This window comes from Anas acuta, chromosome 7 (assembly GCF_963932015.1).
Source record: "Anas acuta chromosome 7, bAnaAcu1.1, whole genome shotgun sequence".
In the NCBI taxonomy this organism is placed as follows: domain Eukaryota; kingdom Metazoa; phylum Chordata; class Aves; order Anseriformes; family Anatidae; genus Anas; species Anas acuta.
This window is the reverse complement of record NC_088985.1, coordinates 21,868,209-21,893,075: the sequence shown is the minus strand read 5'-3', so window position 1 is coordinate 21,893,075 and position 24,867 is coordinate 21,868,209. Positions and strand designations below refer to the sequence as shown.

General features: G+C 34.7%; 2 protein-coding genes across 6 annotated transcripts in view; one reads left to right on the top strand and one right to left on the bottom strand.

Annotated features, from left to right (window-relative positions):
- Positions 1 to 8,742, top strand: part of PDE6C (phosphodiesterase 6C) — a 29,320-nt gene extending 20,578 nt beyond the window's left edge. Inside the window, exons 16-22 of one of the 3 annotated variants that reach the window (XM_068688058.1) lie at positions 2,030 to 2,130; positions 3,229 to 3,336; positions 3,623 to 3,686; positions 4,730 to 4,804; positions 4,949 to 5,032; positions 5,974 to 6,127; positions 8,673 to 8,742. In XM_068688058.1, coding sequence (XP_068544159.1) covers positions 2,030 to 2,130; positions 3,229 to 3,336; positions 3,623 to 3,686; positions 4,730 to 4,804; positions 4,949 to 5,032; positions 5,974 to 6,127; positions 8,673 to 8,731 — 645 coding nt within the window. In that variant the 3' untranslated portion in view covers positions 8,732 to 8,742. Of the gene's footprint in view, positions 1 to 2,029; positions 2,131 to 3,228; positions 3,337 to 3,622; positions 3,687 to 4,729; positions 4,805 to 4,948; positions 5,033 to 5,973; positions 6,207 to 8,660 lie in introns of those variants that run through there. The other 2 variants (XM_068688057.1, XM_068688059.1) reach the window with 2 other exon arrangements.
- The window catches only part of LOC137859234 (protein FRA10AC1 homolog), a 39,070-nt gene continuing 22,817 nt past the window's right edge, over positions 8,615 to 24,867 (bottom strand). For 2 of the 3 annotated variants that reach the window (XM_068688072.1, XM_068688070.1), the window contains 7 exons: positions 20,048 to 20,093; positions 16,589 to 16,702; positions 15,778 to 15,820; positions 14,461 to 14,585; positions 13,790 to 13,828; positions 12,347 to 12,422; positions 10,240 to 11,883 (listed from right to left, as the gene is read on the bottom strand). In XM_068688072.1, the coding sequence (XP_068544173.1) occupies positions 11,841 to 11,883; positions 12,347 to 12,422; positions 13,790 to 13,828; positions 14,461 to 14,585; positions 15,778 to 15,820; positions 16,589 to 16,702; positions 20,048 to 20,093 (486 nt within the window). In that variant the 3' untranslated portion in view covers positions 10,240 to 11,840. Of the gene's footprint in view, positions 8,882 to 10,239; positions 11,884 to 12,346; positions 12,423 to 13,789; positions 13,829 to 14,460; positions 14,586 to 15,777; positions 15,821 to 16,588; positions 16,703 to 20,047; positions 20,094 to 24,867 lie in introns of those variants that run through there. The other variant, XM_068688071.1, reaches the window with a different exon arrangement.

Below are 24,867 nucleotides of genomic sequence, written 5' to 3'. Positions count from 1 at the left end.
CCTGGGCAGGCACATGCCTTTCTTTGGGCCCACAGGGGCACTGTGTGGCCATGCACAGTGACATGAGGGCCATGCACAGAGGGCATAGGGCGCCCTCAACCCTCCCCAGGCTCAACAAAATGGCGGCACTGTGCGGCCATGTTCCCCCTCAGCCCTCCTCAGGTTCAACAAAATGGCGGCACTGCAACCAGCCAAGGCCTTCTGCCCCACAGAGCCCTGACCTCCTACATGGGTCAGCCATTCCTCCCTAAGTGGTGCCTGGTTGTTTCCCCACTAAAAGGGAAAAGACTACTTACAACACTTTAAAGGATATTTTTCAGGGAAATAAGAAAAAGACTTAACAGTCTAGGCCTGAAAACTGGTGGTTGGAAGACCCCTTCCAACTTGTTTGCACCAGTGTGGCAGGCACTCACTTCCACATCCTTTTCTAATTTTCTAATCCTTAAAGAAGTACTGACCACTGCAGGGCATAATCAGAATAAATCCTTACACTTACCAGTAGCACAGTGGTCTTAAACACAACAGAATATTTATGATTAAAAAAAAAATTAAAAACTATTTACCTTTATTGATGGAGATGTACTTTTTCAAATGTGAGATGCTGGGGCCTAACCACTGCTTTTTGGTGGAGCAATTTTCAGAATCTTTGAAGGTGTTGAACTTGGTATCTGACACCCCAAGCTCTCACATGTATCGCCCCATCAGTGATATGTATCCCCTCTGAATACGCTCCAGGGCCTCAATATCCTTCTTGTACTGAGGGGCCCAAAACTGAACACAGTACTCGATGCGCGGCCTCACCAGAGCAGAGTACAGGGGGACAAACGCCTCCCTAGTCCTGCTGGCTACACTATTCCTGATACAAGCCAGGATGCTGTTGGCCTTCTCGGCCACCTGGGCACACTGCTGGCTCATGTTGAGGCAAGCATCAGTCAGCACCCCCAGATCCTTTTTCCCTGCACAGCCTTCCAGCCACTCTGCCCCAAGCTTGTAGTGCTGCATGGGGTTGTTGTGGCCAAAGTGCTGGACCCAGCACTTAGCCATGTTGAACCTCATCCCATTGGCCTCTGCCCATCGATTCATCCTGTCCAAACCCCTCTGTAGGGCCTTGCTACCCACAACACTTCCCCCAACTTGGTGTCATCTGCAAACTTACTGAGGGTGCATTCAATTCCCTCATCCAAATCATCAGTAAAAATATTAAAGAGGATGGGCCCCAACACAGACCTCTGGGGAACACTACTGGTGACCAGTTGGCAGCTGGATTTCACTCTGTTCACCACTACTCTCTGGGCCCGGCTGTCCAGCCAGTTTTTAATCCAGCAAAGAGTGTACCTGTTCAAGCCATGGGCAAAAGAATTACTGCTCCATCTGTAAGGACACCAGACAAGATATATTTAATCTACTAGACTTGACGTTAGATTGTGCATAGGCCCTGCCCATCATTTTAACAACACCGCTTGTAGAAATGAGCATTTGATTTCTTCATTGGCCATCAGAGACTACCATAACTGCAGGTCTGAAAGTGCAGGGTAGCTTTCTTAGCCATTATTCTCTGCCTACGCTCTTAATCTGAAAGAGGAAAGCTAAACTATACCTTTCTCTTCCCCTTTAACCTATAAGATTAACTATGTTGGCCAGAAGTAATTCATCTAGAATCACTTACCTGAAAAGAGTAGCTTTTGTATTCTGTATATATAAATATCATACTTTACCATAAATTGCTTCAGCCAGTCAAGATTTGGTTAGTATATATGACATTGTTGGGAAAAAAAAAAAAAAAGGATATTTTTATTTGGATCTCAGTATTAGACACTTGTGTAGCAGTAATTGACAGAATGGTATTAAAACTTAAGAACTGGTCTTGAATGAAGGCCATCTTTGACAATTGAAAAACTTTTCATTTGTAGCGTTATGTTGATTTAGGCCATACATGCAGTTTTGTTATACTGTACTGGACAGGGTGTATACTACAAACCAAAGACAGTTTTATAAGAGGAATTGAATTCGTAAACTTTCCATCTTGCAGAGTTTAAACATCTTCCAGAACCTAAATAAGCGCCAGTTTGAAACCGTTCTACACTTATTTGAAGTTGCAATAATAGCAACTGACTTGGCATTGTATTTCAAGTAAGTACTAAATTCTGTGTAACTTCCTACTGAAAAAAACTCGGTCCTATACGATTTACATCTGTAGTTTACTTGTTATGTGCAGAGTACAGAGCTGTATTTTAAATTGTTTTTAATAACTCTTAATTCTTATCAAAAAAGAAAAACAAAAACACAAGACATTCTTAGTTTCTTTATAAACTTTCAAATTTAGGTAAGTGTCTGTAATACTTCATATACATACAACAGGTCATTCAAATATGCGTTTAGTTACAGCAGACATTGTACATGTATTTCGGAAGTGTGGATTCTGTAGCCTAGTAGTAAGATTGTCAGCATGTATTTAGTGTACCATACTACAGCTACTCATACTAAACAGGAACATGCTTATGACATGGAAATTGACATTCTGGTTTAAGAACAGACATCAAGTGATCCCAGTGCTAAATATCCGAAAGACTTCAGAGATAAATTACCTATCCTGTTTCAAGTTTACTAACTTAACATGCTTTTAAACAGGGTATTGAGCTTTTGGTTTTTTTGGTCCAGATGTCTCATGACCTGGACAATTTAAAGCCAGGAGTCAGAAAAAGTTTAGTAAGTTGTTGAACAGAAGTAAGTTAATTTTAATGAAAATTAACTTTATAATTCATTATATATGCAAATTAAAGGATTTATTAAGCAATAATAAGACATCTATATTTTTCAGAGTTTTCAGTCAGCTTTTATGACTTTTCTTGACATATGACGAGACAGAGTTGAAGAACATTTATTAGCTATTTGTTTCAATTTTCACAATTCATTATGTTACTGGAAGGGATAATATTAAGGAAAATATAATACTAAAACAAGAATGTCACCCCAAACAGTTTAATACGCAGTCAGGAAACCGGTTATGTGGTTGTCAGGAGCTAGAATATATCTCAATGGTATACAGCAAAATTTAGATGTGTTAGGTTAACTAGAAACCTTGAGTTTGGTGGAAAGAAGGCATCACTCTGAAACTGTTGTGACCAGGATACAATTTTGGAAAAGCATAAATATGAGAAATATGGTTTTCTATTTTTGATGCAGGAATTTTTGTTCACTACTATATGGTTTATTGGTATGTTTTCACAGGAAAAGGACTATGTTTCAAAAGATTGTGGATGCAATTGAAAAAATGGAAACAGAAGAGGAAGCCATTAAATATATATCTATTGACCCAACCAAAAAAGAAGTCATCATGTAGGTGGTTAATATCTTACTTTTTATTCAATCAGTTATCTACAGCCAGATTTTAAAAGTATTTGGGCACCTAGATATGTAAGTTGAGACTTGGTGTTATTGTATGATGATGAGCATAACCATGATTTTAAATAAGAAATAGATGTCTACAGGATTCTCAAAAGGTACATCCATCTGTATCTTAAGTATCTAAACACCTGAAAAAAAAAATCTGTATTCTTTTTCCTTCCCCTTTCTTTTCTTTCATCATCCTAATCATATTCCATTTTGCCTTACATTTTCAAAGGGCTATGATGATGACTGGATGTGACTTGTCTGCCATAACCAAGCCTTGGGAAGTACAGAGTAAAGTAGGTACTTTTCAGACAGTGCTGCATTTGCTGGCTGTTTTATTGCCCATTTGCTACATGATCATTAAAAAAATATTTATTACTTATTATCATTAGATAGATATTTAACTATTTGCACCCAACTATCTTTCCAGAAAACAACCTTTATTTATCTGTCACTGAGAGCATAAGGGCTCCATGATGCCCTCTTCCACCCACACTACAGTTTATCTACCCTTTTCTACTTGTCAGTCAGCTAAAATCTCTGATTCTGTCACCTATTCTAGCTACCCTTAAATCTTAATCCATTATTTTTGTGTTATCCAATTTTTGCTATTTTTCAAGTACTTTTAAGGTACAGATTTCACAACAGAACAATTTGAATGAATTGTGCTTCTTCTGTAGATCTTGGTGCTGTTTCAAAGTAGCTTAATCATGCTAAAAATAAATTCAGTAATACATTGTGACACTGTGTTGTAGATAAGTACCTCAAATACTTCAGTACTTATTGACCATCACGCTCAAGTTCATCTGTTAGTCTTACAGATATAGGTTTTAATAACGCATAATCCAAATACAGCTGCAAGATGCTTGTGGAGCATTCTACATAATATGCATTACAAGAACTAGAAGATTCTGTTGTGTTGCTAGTATTGTCATGGTACTGCTGATGATAATCTGTCATTCAGTCAGTATGCACCAGAATTTCAAAATGGTAGATATTTTACTTGCTGGAAAAAGCACACCAGAGATTGTCTGTAATTCTTGAAAGAAACACTCAACTATCTCAGAAGGGATTAATGAGTGGAATTAAATTGTTTTTGACCAAAATTCTCTGTTTATAATGCAGCTAGCAAGAAATAAATGCTCTTTTGTGGGTGTGAAGATAGTTAAATACCAAATACCAAATTGAGAATACATTGATTTAAACAGTATTATGCCAGTCTGAGTTAATCAACATTTTCAAAGCTTTGTCCTTTCCTTTATCTATTTATTTATTTATTAATTCATTCATTCAAATTGACTACTTTCTGCTTACATTTCCATTGAATTATGATTCTCAGGTTGCCCTCATGGTTGCAAATGAATTCTGGGAGCAAGGTGACCTGGAACGAACTGTGCTACAGCAACAACCAATTGTAAGCACTAAATAACTTAACTGTGTTAAGCAATATTATCTCTTGTTTAAATATTTAATAGATAATTGTCCATGATGATAATTAGATCATTACATCCAAAAGAATGATGTCTGCATAATCTAAATTACTGCTATTCTGTTCTAGCCCATGATGGACAGAAACAAAGGAGACGAACTACCTAAGCTCCAAGTTGGTTTCATAGATTTTGTGTGTACATTTGTGTACAAGGTAAGAATAATATTTTTGGTTTTCCCACTACAGCAGTTCTGATGGAGCAATTAGGGGCAAACCATTGCATCAAATAAAATCTAGAGAGCAGCAGGATTCATATTTATAGGGTAAGTAACTATCACAACCACCACAATTTTTCAATCTTTTGTTACATAGAAGAATTGCTACCACAAAGCAAATTCTAGAGGTGATATTAACTGAAGATCTCAATGAAACTCAAGGGCACTTAAGTTTTGTTACTACCTTCCTTGAAAGACTGAATTAGAAAGCCTAGCCTGAATCTTCAGTCCCATTACTAAATACGCAACATGTACATGGTTACAGAATCCAATTAACGGCACAGTGAAGGGAACAGAAAACTTGCAACATTCTGGAAGTATAGCTATAACATGTCTTCTAGAAAGCAATGAAATGTCAACATTGTTAATACCCATCTAGCTTTTCATATTAACCCAAAATATCACAGAAAAACAATGTGTACCTGAAGATATGAAAATATTACATCTGCTTGGAATATACTATGGGATACTAGACTTTATCATTATATTCCGATATTTATAATCACATGATAAAATACCAGGTATCATAGAATAAACCACCATTGCAGGCCACCAAGAATATGCTCTCAAATATGCACTGGCAGGTACTGGCACGTTTTAAAAACGTTTTTCCATTCTGTAGAAAAAAACACTACCAGATAATAACACTACCAGATACTTTTGCAAGTGGTTGCAAAAGAAAGTGAAATCAAATAAAATTAATTCATCTAGTATACATACTGAAATAATTAGATTTAATAGAAAAATGAATTCAAATGTTTTTATCTGCAAAGCAGCAGTATTTCTGGGAATTCAGACTTTAGAAATCATCAGTGTTTACAATTTACTAATTAGGAAATTTTCTAATTTACTAATTTTTAATTTAAATTGATTGTACAGGAATTCTCAAGGTTTCACAAAGAAATTACACCTATGTTCGATGGTCTTCAAAACAACAGAGTTGAGTGGAAAACACGGGCTGATGAATATGAAGAAAAGATGAAAGTAATTGAGGACCAAAAGAAAAAGGAAGAAGAAGAAGCTGCCAAAAAAGGTTAAATAACTTCTAAGATTTTCCTTCATGTATATGTAAGGCAGTCAACGTGTTCTCTCTCTGTAAAATTCACACATGCAATACAGCCTCAAATGTATTCACATGCTTTTTTTAAGCTAAAAACAAAAACTTAAGGAAAAGGGATGAGAATGGACAGTGTGTTTTTGGAACATCCCCGCTCCTCTTCCAAGTTTGAGATAAAGCTTTTGGCTCTAGTTTCCTGTCATCAGTTCCTTGGTTAAAATATGCTCTCATAATACAAATTTAAGACTAATCTAAGAGAGCCGAAGTCCTTAAATTGAAAGTATGGCTTTGCATATGATAACCCAGAAGATAATCTCATTTTATAGAAACTGAGAACCTATCACCCAAGTGTAAGAGTGAAATTAGTCAGTTACTTTTATTCTGTGTTACATGTGGAGCATGAGCTCTGGTAATCAGCTGAGATGACTGAAGAAATTCAGAGATTAAAAAACAAATTGTGATTTCTAGAGAATGATTCATTGTCAGCTAATTTAAAGAACAGTTAGTTTACTCTTACAGTTTATATTGCATCTGTAAAACAAAACAGTACTGAATAATCTATTTGTTGATCAGTATCTGTGGGAAATAGGTGAGTATTTTCCAGATTTCACACAAAAGAGAGGTTATTCATGGCTACCCATCAAGTTACTGTCAGAATTTGAAGCAGAACTAGAAAGTTATTGGCTCCTAAAAAAGTTGTTAATAGGCTAAAATTTTAAAAATGTTCCTGTACTTATTAAGAAAGCACTGTAAGGTACATGATTTAATCAGAGCAGATTTTTGAAAGAGATCTGAGTCAAGTTATTACTGTACCAACACATGTTTTAAAGTTTAAAATGCATTGTATTTTATCAGGCCAAGTTAAACATTATCCTCCAAACAGTTAGCATGTATATTCTTACATGAACTGTTAAACAACTTACAATAAAACTATATGAAATATTTTTCACACTGTGATACCACTTACAATCTCATAGGAATTAAGCCCACTCCATTCTCTCTCTGTTTTATTTTAAAAGGCTTTTTTTTTTTTTCCCAATTAATCTTATAATTTTATTAATTTATTGCTGAGAACTAGCTGGTTCTGAATATGAACACTGGGATGTAAGCATCTGAGTTTCACAGAAATACCAGCAAAAGCCAAACCTCATTACATATTTGCTTTTTTAGCAAAGAAGATAGTTACTGAAGTCTCTGTTCTTAAGGCTCCTCTTAGCTAGAAATAAAGTAATAGTTTAGGAATTTAGAACTTTAGGAAGAATCATATACTGATATTCCCACCTGAAGGCAGGACCATCTCACATCATTGGTATTTTGGAGTCAGTTAAATCACTGACTTAGGGAAAGAAATATTTTCCCACAGGGAACTTTACACAGGCTGGCATGGACAGACTGATTTACAGGAGTTAAAGATCTGGTCTTCTTTGCATATCATAATTAGTATAAAAAAATACAAGTGAATTATTTTGCCTCTTTCAAAATGTGCATTGGAATGAGGCCATGCACATTTGTGAAGAACAGATCTGACACTGTCAAATCAAGGCCATGCAAATATATGCGTTTGTTAAATCAGTTCATACAAACAATACCATGATGCATGCTGAACCACGGTCATTTCTCTAGATCACACTGACCTGGCTATTCTGAGCCATTCAGTAGACAGAAAACAAAATAAACATACTTGCTGAACCACTACAGTGGAAAGTTCAGAACAGAAACTAAAACAGTATACAGTATTTAACTAAGAAAATAAAATACATATTTAGTAACATAGTGTTGATTATATCCACAAATTACAGAGGGTAGGACACTGATTATGTGACATGTTTCAATGCAGGTGGAAAGGGTCGAAAATGACCTAGTAACATGGTGATCCACAGCTTTCAAATGTAAGTTTTAATTCTAATATTGGTATCTTACCTTAAATGAATCTGGAAACACAATTTATTACATTGGAAGAATCTTAACTGTGACCAATAAACATCTGTGGAATCATTTGAGTGAGATATTAACAGAATCAGTAGCTATAGATAAGAAATATTTAAGCAGTCTTTCTCTTAACTGGTTATTACCAAGGGATTCATGCAGGGTTGGATCAAAGTTCATACAATTAGGTCAAATTAAATCTTGTATTATCTCCTTCAAAAATAATTTCAAAGATGATATCGAACCAAGAGTTTCTTTTGCATGGCTTGCATACTTCAGTTTTGTATGTGTGGGAGAGATTTATATAAACTACTGAAACTTTCCAGGGAGAGTGGTTCAGTGTGTTTGGTCCTTAAGAAATGGGGTATCAACTGGTACTTCATATACTTACATGTACTTATAGTGTGTACTGTTGTTGCATATTCCATTTTCCCAGACAAGTAGCAAAATCACTTTCAATTTTCAGAAGGTAAACACACATAATATCCTTATAACAGAAGCAACACTTTTTAAACAAGGAATGAGAGCAACTAAAAGTAACAGGAAATACTCACTTTACTTTTTTTTCTTTTTTTTTTTTTAGCTGAAAATGCAGCTGGAGGTGGTGGTGGAGGTGGAGAGGACGGAAAATCCAAAACATGTATAATTTTGTAATTTGTCTCAAAGACACTGTTTCTGCTACAGAAAAGATATTGAGAAAGAACTTCAATGAGCCCCAGTGGATTTCTGCTTTGCATAGGATAGTATAGATCAGTCTCTTTACAATCCTCTTGAACATTTGCCGTTTGTTGGAAATAGTTTTCACTGGAGTAAAAGAAACAGTTACAATTAAAAACTGAAAAATCAAAAGACAAATGAAAAAATATTGGTGCAAAATAAGCTACTGTGTGCTCTAAATACTTTTTCATGTCACTCAATTTATATACAGTATTTTTATTAAAATATGTAACTTCTGCACACTGTCCAGGAAAAATATAAATAATTTTGATAGATGTTATATGAAATTACTGAATGAAACCTACCATGTACAATTTAATCAAAAAATTGCAATTTTCATAACATGTATATTTAGATTTTTATATTATGTGTTTTTCCTTAATCTGGCATTGTGTCCTTTTGCATCATACCCAGTACTAAATACAGTTCTAGTGCAAGCATTTCCTTCACTTTACGAGAGCTAAACACAATTCTCTGGCTCATATCTATAAACAACAGGGCCATGGTACAGTCTTTTTTCAAAACTACTATGGATAAATCTGCAAATTATAGTTATAGCTTGGAGAAGCCGCTTCTTTGCCCATGTGCAAATGGCTCTGCCCATAGTTCCTAAACTTAACACCTTTTATTTTAAAAATCTAAAAAGGTACACCAGAAACATGTAAGTGAGAATTTACCGCGATACCTATACCACTATATCTATAGAAGGTTCTACATTCAAATGCATTTTAAAAAGCTTGTACTCCCAATGTACCATTTTAAAAATACAGTAAATGAACAGAATTTTCTAGTATTTGAAAACCAATTAACTGGCACCAGTTTAATCTCGGGAGCAAGATGACAGCAGAAGTAGAACATCAGAATTCACACTATCTGCCTTTCCACAACCAAGACAGACTGCATACAAATCAACTCTTTGTAAAAAAAATACCTCCCTACAAAAACCCTCTGTTCTTGAAGCACGACAGAGACCACTCAATGCTTTCTACTCAGGTCACATGAAGTCAGGTCCTCCTGCAGATAAAGGAAGGAAAATGGCTACTGTATTGTGCACAGATCTGAATATTCACTGGAACCAGTTCCAAACCTAAGAGGAGCTGGATATCAAAGACAATTCCTGCAAGAAATGATTTTGGCATACAGACTCAATCCTGCCCCCTTTAAACAAAGCAGAACCCTACACTTCTTTTTTTTTCTCTGAAGGACCCTCAGCATCAAGAGAAGGGAGAGTGATGGAAAGATTTGCTCACTTATATACCTCTATAAGATGCTGTACAAAGATAGATACTGTGTACAACTATCACTCAAAATTAAAAGTTTCCCACTTATTACATCATTATTTACAAATGGGCCAAATATTTTATGCAAATGTAGTTATGACACAAAACTGGATATTGTGTATTATTCTGTATTAAATGTAGATACAAAAGAAAACTACTCCAAGGTTGTTTCATCATGTAATTTTATTCAAACTGTATTAAATGATGTATTTAATATATATGCTGTAACATTTTATAAACATATTTTGAGGTCTCACAACAAAGTTAGTTATCCAGCACATACACCTAATATGCAATACTTGCAGCAACAAATACAGCAACACATTCTACAAAAGCGTGTTTGGGCAAGTTGCATACATGTAAGCAGATTGCTGCAGATTGGATTTGGCTCTCAACCAAGCTTGCAAGATGACAGAGAATTAACCTTTAAATCCACCTTCTTACCTAAAGAAGCCTTCATGCAAGGCTACGTTTATTTGTTATTCAAGGACACCCTAAATATGTCCTTGTACTGTCATCTATTATGTAAGTAAAACTGCCTAAAATGTAATTATGTTAAGAAATACTTGTAAATAGTTGTCTACTCATTCATGAGTACTTGTGGTATGTTCATAAATACGCTGCAACCATCTCTGTTACATTTTCCACATAAAATACTTACCATAAATACTTTCTACAAATATATCTACAGTGGAAAACGTTTATAAAAATACTTTTTCTGTAATGCTAACTTTCCTCAACTTGTATTACATGAACACTTAATTCAAGAGTTCATCCTTTTTATCCAAAGTAATTTTCATCCAACAAAGAAAATGGCCACCGTAACTATTCATGTGCAGACTGTTTCTTTGGAAATATGCAATAAAGAATGCTTAAAGTTGTGTTTCAATTTGAAAACAGAGATGAATCCAGTAGGTTTCTCAAGCACTATACATTCTTTACTTGTATGTTCAGGATTACACTTTAAAGAAGGATTAACATTCTATCAATGCTAAGGAGATCAGAAACCACAGATAACATACAAGCCACGTGTACCTCTTGAGCGGCAAGCCACACACTTTATTAAATCAAAGATTTCAACAGCCATTCAGATTTTTAGTAAGGAGTGGAATTACCAGTCACATCATATTATAAATAAAATTTAAAACAAGGTCACAATGAAAACTTTTTAAAGAGCAGGGGAGATATTTCAGATATGACTTAAATTCAAATAAAATACACCGTTGACAAAAATGAACTTCTCTAATGGCATTTAAAAATACTTACACAGGCTAATACCTGAATATTGAAGTCTACATGACTGATAACTTCAAGGCTATTAACTCTTGTTTAATAAATTACAAACATGAATATAATAAAGTGTATGTTTTTAAACCAGTAATAGAGTCTTCTAAAATGCACTTTACAAAAATCTGGCAATTGAATTTTGGGATAAAATAAAGAACAGCCTACTTCTGTGGTATACTGTCAATAAACTATTTTCTTGCTTGTTTACCTTCTTCCAATTTTTACGATAGGGTGTCATAAATCTTTTGCTATGAACTGAAAAAATATTTCTCATATTTCATGAGTACTCAGATTACGACAAAAAAAAAAAAAAAGAAAGCTTTTAGCCCTGAAGCCTTCTGCAAAGATAATCCAGTCAGATGGTTCATATGGAGTGCCCATGTATGGAGTGACCAGGTATGCTCTCAGAAAGACATTTCTGGTCCCTAATTGTCCCTAGACAATTCATGAAGAAAATCAACCTACATCAATTTCAAATTTCAGAGAAACAAGTCTTGAAAGTATTCATCAAACTCTTCTTCCCTGTAGAAAAATAAAAATATGTCAAAGAAAGTTCTGCTTTTGATCTGTATCTAGGAGATAAATCTTTGTATGCAAAACATTCAGCAGATTTCTGGTCAGAATATGTCTAAATTATGTACCCGGTATAGATCACCTTGACTCACTTTGATTCAATACATTCCCCTACCCTTCACATTTCCTCTTCTGTACAACAGCAGTGATTTGACTGTCATGATAGTTTGACTGTCTAAGATAGTTAACAGGACAGTAGCAGATAAAACAGCAGTGGTAATGTAGCAACTTGACAAAGGTTTATCCTCCAGTGCTGTGTATGTGTCCTCTTATATAAAAAAGCATTCCTAGATTCACTACATAGAAGATTTGACATAACTTTAAATGTCAGAGTCATTAAAACACTCAGTTTCTGCCTTTGCAGTTCCAAATGATCACAATACCAGATAAATGTTAACTGTGATGAACTAACCGTGATTTTTCATCTGTTTCTTGTAGAGGACCTTTCCAAAAATCAGCATCTGAAGGACCATCTTGCACATCTGAATCTGTTAAAAAATTTAGAGTGCTTAAGTAATAAGTTTTGAAAGAATTTATTTATTTACTTATTTATAATAAATAAGTAGGTAGGAGAAACTTTTCATTTTAACCCCAAGAACAAAAAAAATGCATTACTTTGAATGTAAAAATGAAAACATTTTCTAGTCTTATTCAATACAGCGCCAAGAAGACTCAGGTATCAGTGACTGATATTTTGGCCAAACAGTAAAAATCATGTCAGAACACTGATCTTGGTAAAACAGCAGTTTTATAATAACAACCACTTTATTACAATACAGTTGTATTACAATATAACTTGTGATACTAAGTGAATGAATTACTTTACTCCTTGAATGACACATCAATGGTAATGTATCAGTGAAATTGCCAGAAAATATAGATTATTACATAAATTGTTCCGTGTAAGTATACAAAAGGAGTGAAAAACAAGAAAGTCTCATTATCAGAAATATGCCTTGACTTACAAAAAACAAAACAAAACAAACAAACAAAAAAACCCACCACCATTCTGAAATCTTCCAATAAAGCTTTCCATGGAGACTTTTGGGCATGATCCAAGTTTTCAGAAAACTGCTTTGGGTCTTCCTGTATCTCTACCCTGTATCCTTCCTTATCTAGGACATTCCTCAAAGTATATTGCACAGCACAGCAACAAACAGAAACATTAAGTCCTTTCTTGAGACTCTGCAGCATGAATAAGGATGACCAGAAGATGGGGCTTATTTCACCCGAAAGAAATTGGGTACTAGAATTACTGAGATACAAAGATAACCACTGCCTAAGCAGTCACTGAGACTCTGAGCACATCCATTTGCAATGCATCTCTGAGGTACTAATAGTTATAGCTGGAAGACTTTTGTTAAAGCCTAGAATTTATTTGGCATGGTGTCTCCTCCCAGTGCTCTCCTATTAATTTTGTGAGTTCAGTAGATATTTCTATTGTTCGATGAAAGGAATTGTAGTACTTACTGTATTAGAAAAGTACTTTATTTACGCAGCACATATTTATATACCTGGAACCGTCCAATTATTAACAATAATTGGGGTACTGTTGCACTGTCTGCTCTTTTCTGGAACAATCTACCCCTTTATTTTCTGGACTATTTTCATTGTGTATACAACCACACTTTTCTTCTTTCCTTAAATATTTTCTTCTTAAAATTCCTTATATTTTCTCCAATATTTATAAGTAATTATGTTGAACCTTACTATCTCTGCTTGTTTTCAACACAGCCTTCTTGCCATCTTATCAAATATTAGAACTGCCAATGAATGCTAAGACCAACAACAAATGTATATGAAATAATTCAACTTATAAAAACATAAAGATGCAGAAGATAATGAAATACTCTACCTTTATCAGAATTATCTGAATCTTCCGAAGAAACTTCATCTAGAAAGAAACACAAAAACAATTTAAAAAATAGTAAGCTTATCTTGGTTTTATCTGTTATCTTAAAATGTTTACAAAGGATACTTCTGTTACAACAAATTACACATAAACGTGCACATGCATACATACTCCATTACATTCAAAAAAACAAAGTAAACACTGAAGCAAAGCATTTCTTTTCATAAGTTCAAAGATCATCAGTTTGAGCTCAAATAAGTTATCCCAAGATCTGGGGTGTAAAAAGGTTATCTTACATTTCCAAAAGGCTTTCAACTCTTCAAGGAATTAAGTACTTCAGAATCTCTCTGGTATGCAACATCTGATTTTTGGACAATGTACAATCTAATATAATATCCAATTTTTGAACAAATTTTTGTGGCAATAAACATTTCTCAAAAGGTTCTTCCTCTCTATATAATGTAAGAAATGAATCTTCTTTTTTTTTTTTCACATAAATCTTTTTCTTTAAAATAAAAAATGTATCTTTTTGACCACCTATGTTACAGTCTAGAAACAATTGCATATCTACATATTTTGCATATCTATTTACATACCTATTTAGGTATGGTGAAATTAACATTCATCTTTTTTTTTTTTTTTAATAATATAGAAGGTTTAAAATTTAAATGTACCTTTATGGGTCTTTTTTTTTGACTTCTTTTTTGTTGAACGAGATAATTTTGTCTTCTTAACTTTTGGTTCTTTAGAGCTCAGTACAGCTGTGCCTCTTTTCTTGCTTGCTTTAATTTCTTTCCTCCTTTAAAAAAAAAAAAAAAAAGGTACATCTTCTTTGGTATATATACCCTTCAAGCAAGAGTAAATCCTAGGTATTTAATTCAAACAGTTGCCATTTTTTTCTGAAGCTTATCATTAGTTAAACAAAACAAAACAAAACAAAATCATCTGACGAAGAAGAATCTCAGGCCTAAGAAACTGCTGCAGATCAACAACCCATGTATTTTATTTTCCATGTGACTTATGTAGGCTTACTGTATGAACATAAGGATTTTTTGCTGCTTCTTAATCTAAAACAGTCAGGAAAATTATTTCTGAGTATGTACTGCTCTGAAGCCAACTAAGAGAAAATATGCTTGATAGTGCTTTTTTTGAAATCATGTGGTTTTACAATTTTAGTAAAAAAGAAACAAGTCAAACAAATCTCAGTTAGTTAATTGTCCTTCTTAACATGTGTCTACAAAGCACTTTAATGAAACTGAGTATGAATTATATTTTAAAATAAACTACCTTTTATGTATAAATCCATCTAGACACACCTTTCATTTGTGTTACTTTTAAACAGAAACAGTAGTTTCCTTGCTCAAAGGTTTTACTTTCACATGCTGTTTAGATAATTTAGCAATTAAGCCATACAACTGAGACCACTTCAAGGACCAGACAACCATGACACTGGAAAAGCTGTTAAATTCAAAAAGATTAGAGATGATAATCAAAAACAAAGCAAGTGTTAATGCACATATTTTATATGTTCCAAGTTGAGTAGTTTTCTCTGCTAGTAGGAGTGATTCTCAAAGAAAAAATACTTAAATTCAGAATTTCAAAGCACTGATGACTCACACATAATAATCCTATTTTTTAGCAAAGGAAAAGCTTTCCAACTCTTAAAACACAGCAAAAGGTAAAATAAAAGGATGGTGTTTTTCATAAACTTTCTGAAGAGAAAAATAACTATTGGGCTAAAACTAAGGAAAATAAACTTTGGGGGAAAGAAGATTCTCCTAGTTTGGGAAGTTTTGTAAATTCATTAGCACAAAAATACCTAACTCTCAACAATATCAAGCCAATGGCTTTATAAGAACTCCAGAACAGAATATGCTTCAGTGTCAATTACGTTTCTAATCATCTAGTTGAACTTTTATCCTTATTTGCTGTTATTCATACTAGCAACATATCAATAATTCATCCCCCGTATTTTCAAAATATTTAATTACCGGTGATGGAAGTTTAGTTTGTAGGAACATTCTGGACATAGTCCTGAAAAAGAGAGAATGAGAATACCATAGCCATGTATTCGATAAGCACAACTAAAAGAACCTTATTAATAAACAGATCAAATTGTTCTACAATTGCACTGAAGATCCACAAGTCCCTTACATCTTCAGTAGAGACCAAGTGTTGCCACCTGGAGTGTTTTGTGCACAAAAGAAAAAACACTATTTGCTTCCTTTACGTAGAAAAACTGTGTCAATTTTGCTAAGTTTAATTATCTGCTGAATATAGCAAAATGTACTGAATAAGAAAACCCCACTCAAGAGATGAGAATAGAAAAGGAAGCAAGTTAATTAAAGCTAGACTTTTTGGAAGAAAACAAAAGATGTAAAAATAACCTCAGTTGAGCTGAAGGTGTACAAAAACTTGACTGTTCCAAAGCCCTAAAAACTCCTAAACCACAAAATTAAGCAATGAAAATTATGAACTTTCCTTTCAAGTCAGTATTTTGCAATAAACCCAGACATGCCTGTATAGAAAATAGCTTATAAATTATTCTAATTTTATGACATCATGAATTATACAGGATGAAGTGCTCAACCTGTAACAACTTTGCCATATATAACAATAGTAGCCATTCTCAACAAATCAAGACCATTGCTACCTTTAATTAATCTAACAAAATTAACTCCTATTCTACAGCTTATTTTCCACTTTTCATGAACTAGTATCATTATCTTTAGGTCTCACTCTATAGCTTTTCAAGAGTAGGACCTTCTTTTAGGTTTATATATCCTTGAAGGATTGACTTACTCAATTTCACAAGTGCATTCCTCTTTTCACCATGTTCAACATAACCAAAATTCACCTCCCAGCTCTTCAGGCCTTCTTCCTCATCACAGTGCTTATTTCCACAAGAAAACTGACCTTCAAAGACATCAGAAATAGCAAACCATGGTTCAGTGATTAACATGCTTAGGCTTGGGGTTGTTATTTCCAGTTTTGCTCAGTTTTTGCTTTCATTTTCTTTCAAAGAAAAAAGCCCCAACCTAAAAATAAAACCTAGATTAAAGAAACAATAACTATAATGACAAAACAATCATACTTGTCTCATATTGCATATTTGCAAAGAAAGAACAACTAAAATTTCCTTTTACATTGCATAGAGGAAGGAAGATCTTGGGGGGGGAAAAAAAAGCCTAAATCTGAACTAGGATATATACTATGCCCTAAATGTTACTTGCATGATGTATCAGCAGGTGCAATTCAGCTGTACATCCCTAATGACATAATTTATCCAATGTACAATGAATAAAAAAGATTAAGATGTCTGTATTCTTATTACCTTACAAATTTACCTGATATACTAGAAATACAATTTGCATTTTAGTGACTTTCCATAAACACTTTCCTTTAAGAAAAACTATACTTTAAAAAATAAATTTAATTATGTGAAAAAGCATGCAGCAGCTTTAAATGTTTACTTGGGTTTATTATATTAAATACAACACTAATTTTAAAACAACATACATGTAATCAATGTTGTTTACACCACTGGGTTCCCTATATTGCAGTAATAAAGACACACATATTCATTTCGCAGAGGACTAATTTGTATGCAGAGCTGGCAGTAAGGATCTATATTAATAGGCTCACAAGCAGGACTGTTTGTGAACGATTAACCTCAGAACATTCTGTTTAAGCTGCTAACTAATGGATTGGAAGTGTCCTCAGATACTTCAGTTCTGCAATTATATTCTGCCATTATAAAAAGTTTTGAATTCATATATTTTCAAAATGTTTAACCCCATGAAAGGTGTGGTTATCAGGAACCTCTATAATCTGGAATCATTTATACCAATCATAAAAAAATGAAAATAAACAAGGAAAAATTTATACTATTTAAGACTTTTGGGAACTTAATCAATTTTTTTGTTTGTTTGTTTTTTCCCCTTGTCCTTTGAAAAAAATCAGTATCTTCAGATTGCTAAGGCAAGGAATGAACTGCTAGGTAAGCCAGGACTTTACTGTGTAGGTCACCATAATTCTGTGACCTTATACATTTACATATATTTATGATAATCTAAATATTTTAAATGATGGTGCATTTTTTTTTTCTTAGAAGATCCTTACTTCATACCATATATGTATACAAATGGTCAGGCTTTTCTCAACCTCTTCTTTCACACTGCAATGCCTAAAACACATGCTCAAGCCCTGACTTGAATAAGTAATTCTGCTGTTCGTGAAGTTTTTTTTCAATAGTGTTTATCACTGTAGAATGTCATTAAAAATATTTTTTTCAGAGAAGTAAGAGATCGTTACAATCCCCTTTCACTCATCCTAACTCTCCTTCCCCATGACCTTACAAAGAAAGGCATGTAAAACAAAGCAACCAAATGTGAATAACCCATTCCTATGTTCCCTTCTTAACATACGCCAAACCATAACTCAATCCACCAGCAGCAGTTCTCAGCACCACTATTACTGTCACAGCTAAATTAAGCACATACTCTCTTTTTTAAAATATGAATCATAATTCATTCATACATAGCTGACCAGGTTAAGGTAGGTATTAATGCTTTATTACACACTGATTAAAGTAATTTATATTACTGACTTATATTAGAAAATAGCAAAAGAAAGACATTAGTTATGTCTTTCTTAAATAACCACTTCAAACTGGACTTTGCCAGAGCATCTCATACGCCAGGTGGATTCTTGCGCCCCTCAGTGGTGAGAGATAACATTTCTCAATTCTTATGTTCCAATTGTTCTACAAGCTTTACACTTCTTATTAGAAAACTTAAAACATGTAATTCTGCACTTTCTCCTGCATTTTAAAATAGTGTATCAAGTATTAAAAGTACAATGTATCTTTAAATTCTTTTCTCCCTGATGAAGCCACAATAATTCATAAATTATGAATTTCTCATTAACTTCTGTTATCTTTTAAAAGTGTTCATTCAATAAGACATACAACTGTATCAAATTTAGGTACCTGTTAACATAATCTGTAGTGCTGAAAGCAACATATGACTACAACTACCTTTAGAAACATGATGAAAACAAACAAATAAACAAAACACAACAGCATTGTATTTCTAATTTCTTGTAACGCATAATAATAAATAGAACTGTTTACAAATCTTTTCTGATCAACTGTATCACTCCACTCAATTATCTTGCATGTGCATGCATGACTCCTGAAAACTGCATAAGGTGCACAAGCATTCTACCCCCAGGAACAGCAATATGTTCACATAATTTTCTTGCTTGTTCAGTTACTTGAAAACTCCATGCCCCTAAGCAATGAAATGAGGACCACTGTATAAGTTCCAGTAATACAACGTTATCAACCCACATACAGAGTCAGCTAGAATAAGTTGCTGATTTAGAGACAGGATAGGAAGAGATGACAACCATTCTCACTGAAGGTTTCAAAACCAGGTTAGCCTGAAACAGATGTCGTGTGTAGTACTTTAATTAAGAAGTTAACATGTTCCAAAACAACATTGGAAAAACTTAAAAAAACGATCTTTTGAGAAAAGAATTCAGAGACTTCAATTAAAGGTATCAAAGACTAATAAGTAAGTGTAGAACTACTGGAGAGAAGCAGCTGAAAAATATATCCATGACATTCTACATCATCAAATGCATTATGTTGGTGTTCATTACAAATTTGACCTTGTGAAAGTAAATTACGTGTTCTCTTAATTTAGGCTGGAGAAAAGGAGGCTCAGGGGAGACCTTATTGCTCTCTACAGCTACCTGAAAGGAAGTGGTAGGGACCTAGAGGGGTCAGCTTCTCCTTGCAGATAAGTAGTAATAGGAGGGAATGGCCTCAAGTAGCGCCAGGGGAGGTTCAATCAGATTGGAAATTGGGAGAAATTTCTTCTCAGGGTGGTTAGGCATTGGAATGGGTTGCCCAGGGAGGTGATGGAGTCACTGGCCCTGGGGGTGTTTAAGGAAAGGCTGGATGTGGTACTTGGGGATATGGTAATGTTGGTGGTAGGGGGGTGGTTGGACCAGATGATCTTGGAGGTCTTTTCCAACCTCTATGATTCTATAAAAAAAAAAATCTATGCAGATTAGAGCTATGTGGAATAAAACAGTGGAGTTAACAGCTACATCAATTTATTGTCTATCAACATCTGATACACTGATCAGCATAAATTGTCAAATACTATCAAAAAAAATTATGTTGAAAAGAAACAAGAGAAGCAAAAGGCAAGGTGAAATGCAATATAAAATGAAAGAGAGCATTATTACCTTTTCCTGAAATTACTTCTTTCTCGTGTCTCCATCTAAATCCAAACTGTTGTGATAAGAACCAAAATCAGTTTTGAACAGTCAATATATTCCGTAATATAAAGTCTATTTTCAGTGACTGATGTCCTGCATTTCATTCATTAAATTCTGGTTACTAAAATTTAATTTCTTTATCTGTTAATTAAAAGTATGTTTCTCCTTCTGGTTACCAAAAGTATCCCAACTTACTCATGCAATTCAAATTCTAGTAGATGCTGTGTTTGATCGTGAATTAACTTTTTAAAAGTTTCACAGCAGGCAGAAAAACAAATGGGAAATTGGGATAGATATCAGTAATGGAAATCAACAGTTGATCTACAGTGTTTTTTTATTCGTGTTTTAAATGGTATTCCAATTCTGAAAAGCTTGTAATACAACTCAAAAATATTGCAAGTTTAAGATTAAATGTCAACAGTATTTTGGCATCAGTTTTGCATGTGTGTGCTGTAGACTATAATGTGTGAAATGCTCTTCTATAGTCCCTCTTCCACTTCCCCAGTCACCAGGTTATCCATGCACACCTTTGCTACTTCAGTACTTTTATGCATTTTCTCTCACAGTCCAAACATGACCTGTTATGATATAAATCATTTGATATCCTTCACAAAGTATTTCTGCAACAGTATCAAGAAAAAAAGAGACTACAATAATAAGAAAATATGCAGCCAGAACCACCAACCAGAAGCCCAGTTTACTGCTTGGATGAAACCTGTCCTTATCTGCAATTCAATTTTTGCCCATCACTATTCCACCAACTAATGGAAAATGATGGAGAGCAAAAACGGATAAGAAGAAACCAATAAAATAAAAATGAAGCAACAACTTAAGTCCTCTAACTAAACCAGGAACAGATTAAACCACATAGAAAAAAAAAAAAATTAGGGTAGGTTTATCAATAGCCTGCAAAATGAAGGAATGCAGAAGCAGTTATTCTGCCTCACCTTCCTCGTTAAATGAGTTCAGCAAGATACTGAATGAGCTATTTCTCTACCTTCAAGGTAGACCAAGACTCAGTCGAGCAACTCCAAAATGTTTTTATGGGACTATCAAATGGCTAACTTATGAAGAAATGACAATTTAAAAAAACATGAAAGATCTTTTAATATCCATAAACAGTTAAATTCTCAATCAAATGCAGACTGCTTTCATAACAGTTATTAGCTGCAGCAACATTTAAAATTTAAACAAAACTGTGGAAAAATACCACAGATATTTTAAATATTTTTCTTTTCACAGAAAAACCTTCTATGCTGACAAAAGTCAACATATTAACATTACCAAGTGGAAGACAAGTTGGCCTAGAAATCTGAAAAAGATCTGGGGAAAAAAAAACAACCTCAGCAAAAGAATAAAATATTCTGTTTAATGACCAGTTGTCAGATGCATTTCATTTCTTAGCAAATGGCAGACATTTCCAACTGTTGAGCTACAAAACAAAGCAGAGACAGCAAATAAGAATCCTTCTGGAAAAATACGAAGGCTAAGAAAAGAGAACATTTCTAGTCTAATACCTAATGAAGTAAAACTTATATGCGGAGCACTCTCCCTTACTGCACAGCAAAATTGACAATAGAGCTAAAATATGACAATACTCAGATGGTCATTTATCAGCCTCAAAGGTTGCAGACAAGATGCAGAGGTACAAAGACAACCTTGACCTCAAGTAACTCTGATCTAGGGAAATGTAAGGAGTAGCAGATACACCTAAGGCAAAAGTTGTCAAAGCACATTTATCCAATGTCTACGAGTAGCCTCATATCAGAGGACCACCTTGGCATTGCTCAGTAAAATTAAAAGCAAAGGAAATGATGACACGCAAAGAAAAAAAATAATGTAATCCTCTGTGTGCAAAGATCCTTGTTTATGTAGCAAAACTGTGAGAGTTGCACCATTAAAAAAAGACCTTGGTGTTCAGTTGTCACTCTGCCAGAGATGTTTCCTTATTCAGTGCACCTTCACGGTAATGAGGTAAGGTGCAGATGAGGAGGAATGGGCTTCTGCTTAACGAATATAAGCTTTGGTCTTTCTCTTTTTCTCCATGTTTAGGTTACTAAAAACTGGCTACAAACTTCTATTATTGACTGCAGGTGTCAATTTTAGGAAGAACTAATTTGAGAAAAGCTAACTAAATTTGATAAAAGCTCATCTACACCCCCCAAAGAAGCACAGAGACACAATAGCAGTAGAAAGAACTCAAATAATACCCTGACCCCTGCTGCTTCAAGGCCCATCACAGAAGCCAGCAGGCCATCAAAGGTGCACCTCCACAACCCCAGAGAGGTATAGAAGCACAACACTGGTTTGAAACCCAAGGTACCAACTCCAGAGGAATGAACTGCCAGGGCTGTCCAGGCAGAACCATCAGCCGCATTGTCCAGGTGTGAAACCCGTCATAATGAGCCATCAGGAACAGCTCTCTGGATCACCTTTCACATGGAGGGGTGAGACACAACATGGCACGCAGGGGAAGAGCTTTCTGGGACTGCACAGGATTTATTACAGGACGTTTAGGGAATGAACTCAAGGCAGAAAAAGACTCTGAGAGCTTTGGGGAAGAAAAAATGCAGAGTAATAGAAAGGTAAGGAGCGGGATGATGCCATTGGTACTATCTTTGTGTGACTGCTCTGTGCTCACGTCTGCAATCTGTGTGGATGATCCTGTGTGTACATTGTATGTACATAATAATAACTATGATTATTATACACTTATATGGGTATACGTGTGCTCTGTGTGGGTGCCTACGAGGAATACATTTTCAGCCTCATTACTGGTTGGAACTGGGTGCAGGGAGCTGCAGCAGCCTTGCCCCTTGCATGCTCTTGCGCCCAGAAATTCCTTTAACAAAGAATATCAACTTAATGAAGCTGTACACAGGAGGTATAAGGCTTCTTATTGTTTGCTTTTTGAGCTTCTTGTCTTTGGCAAGATGGTCTGTTGATTTTTCAGACCTCAGCAGGGTGCTTCCCACAAAAATGATACTTATCATTATCCGCTATTTAGGAAAACTGAGTTCATTTTCTCAGAAGAAATGTTCTAAATGAGATCGTAACTACAATCTCTATGCATAGGTCTGTAGAAGAATTAGCTGGTGAGAAGATTTTGTCTAGTAGAAAAACAATTATATGTGTGAAATGACAGATGACTATGTATGGGCAAGTCTCAAACTATGTTTTTTGATAAAAGCTTTTTATAAATAGATAGATAAAAACACACACACACAAACTCATTGCCAAGTTTAGCACCACCTAATGGCATATAAAGAAGCATCATCAACTATGAAACAAAAGATTGACCAGCTTAGAAGCTTGCCATCCACCCTACACCTCTCATAGCACCAGCACTGCAAAACAGAAGGCACGAGGGGCTAAAGATAACTGCCTCCAGTTTCTGGAAAACAGAAAAAGAATTGAGGCAGAAAAAATCTGAAAGCACAGGCTTCATTCCATTGGTGTGAACAGGAACTGATCAGCAGCCTATTTCTGACTCCCAAGAAAAAACTTGCTTTTGGCATCCTTCTGTACCAAACATGGGCACGGATAAATCAATAATTGAGAATGAACTGGAGAAAGGACTCTTGCATAGTCAGAACATATTTGAGGACAGAAAGCATAACCTAATAAAGAGAACAAATTACCTGATGTATCACTTATGCTGAAATGGCAGTTCCAAAAATATAGGTAATGACTTACTAGCATAAACAGGAATTCAGAGTGACCTCAAAGTTAGGACAGTCACATTTGAAGTCTGACAAGGGAATACTGTTCACACAACACACACACAAAAATAGGAAACTGTGGCAAAACAGTTTCCCACAAAAGATAGCAAGCATATGGAAACTTGGCACAGTAAGGAAAGAAACAAAATCTGTAAGCATGCTCAAGGGAAACTCAGGTTGGGATGGGGGTGGGGACAAGATACAGAGGGATATGAAACTGTAGGAAAATAAAATAATTTAATTTTGTATTTTTCTGTTTAATCACCTTTAGATGGCTGTCCTCTTTTCTGCCTAATATTAGAGTTTAAGCCTAGTCCTTGCAAATATTTACCAGTGAGTATAATTTTCAATACTATAAATAGTCTCAAAGAACTTTACATAGACACTGTTCGCAGGGCTGGGTTGTTACTATGTGCTAACAACACTAATAGGCATTTGAGATCAGCAACGCTTTGCAAAATTACAATAAAAAATTCACATACTCTTTTTGACTAAAAGGTTAGACAAAACCTTGGAAACAACAAAGACTGTTTTGGCTAAGAAGGAAAACTGGTCTTGGAATTTGTTTGGTTCTCTTAAGAAATTTTATTTATTTACAAAAAAATCTTGTTTCCATAAACAGAGAAGAAGAAGCAGTGACAGATGCTGCTTTAGAACAAGCATATCCAAAATTGTTTCAGTCACCCTTCAAGTACAAAACTATCTCTTTTTAGACTTTTTTTTTTTTTAACAGTAACATTCCCAAGGTTTTTTTAGGCTTCATCAAATGTTTCTCTCTAGACAAACCCCTTTAGCGTTCTCTCCCCAGCCTCTCTGCATTTTGTGCCTTTCTTACACACAATGTACCTCTTCATAAAACCCCATCAGAGAGAAATGTTTCTATTCCCACAGAAGCACATTTTTGGGGCAGTGACAATGCTTGGATTCAAAACTGCTGCTGCTTATTAAATAACCTGACAGTTTCTCTCAACGCTCTTTCTAGGGAAGGGGTACTAACAATCTGGTTTCACAACATATATGTTGTTGTAAGAAAAAGAAGGCATACTTTAACACCAAGATGATTTA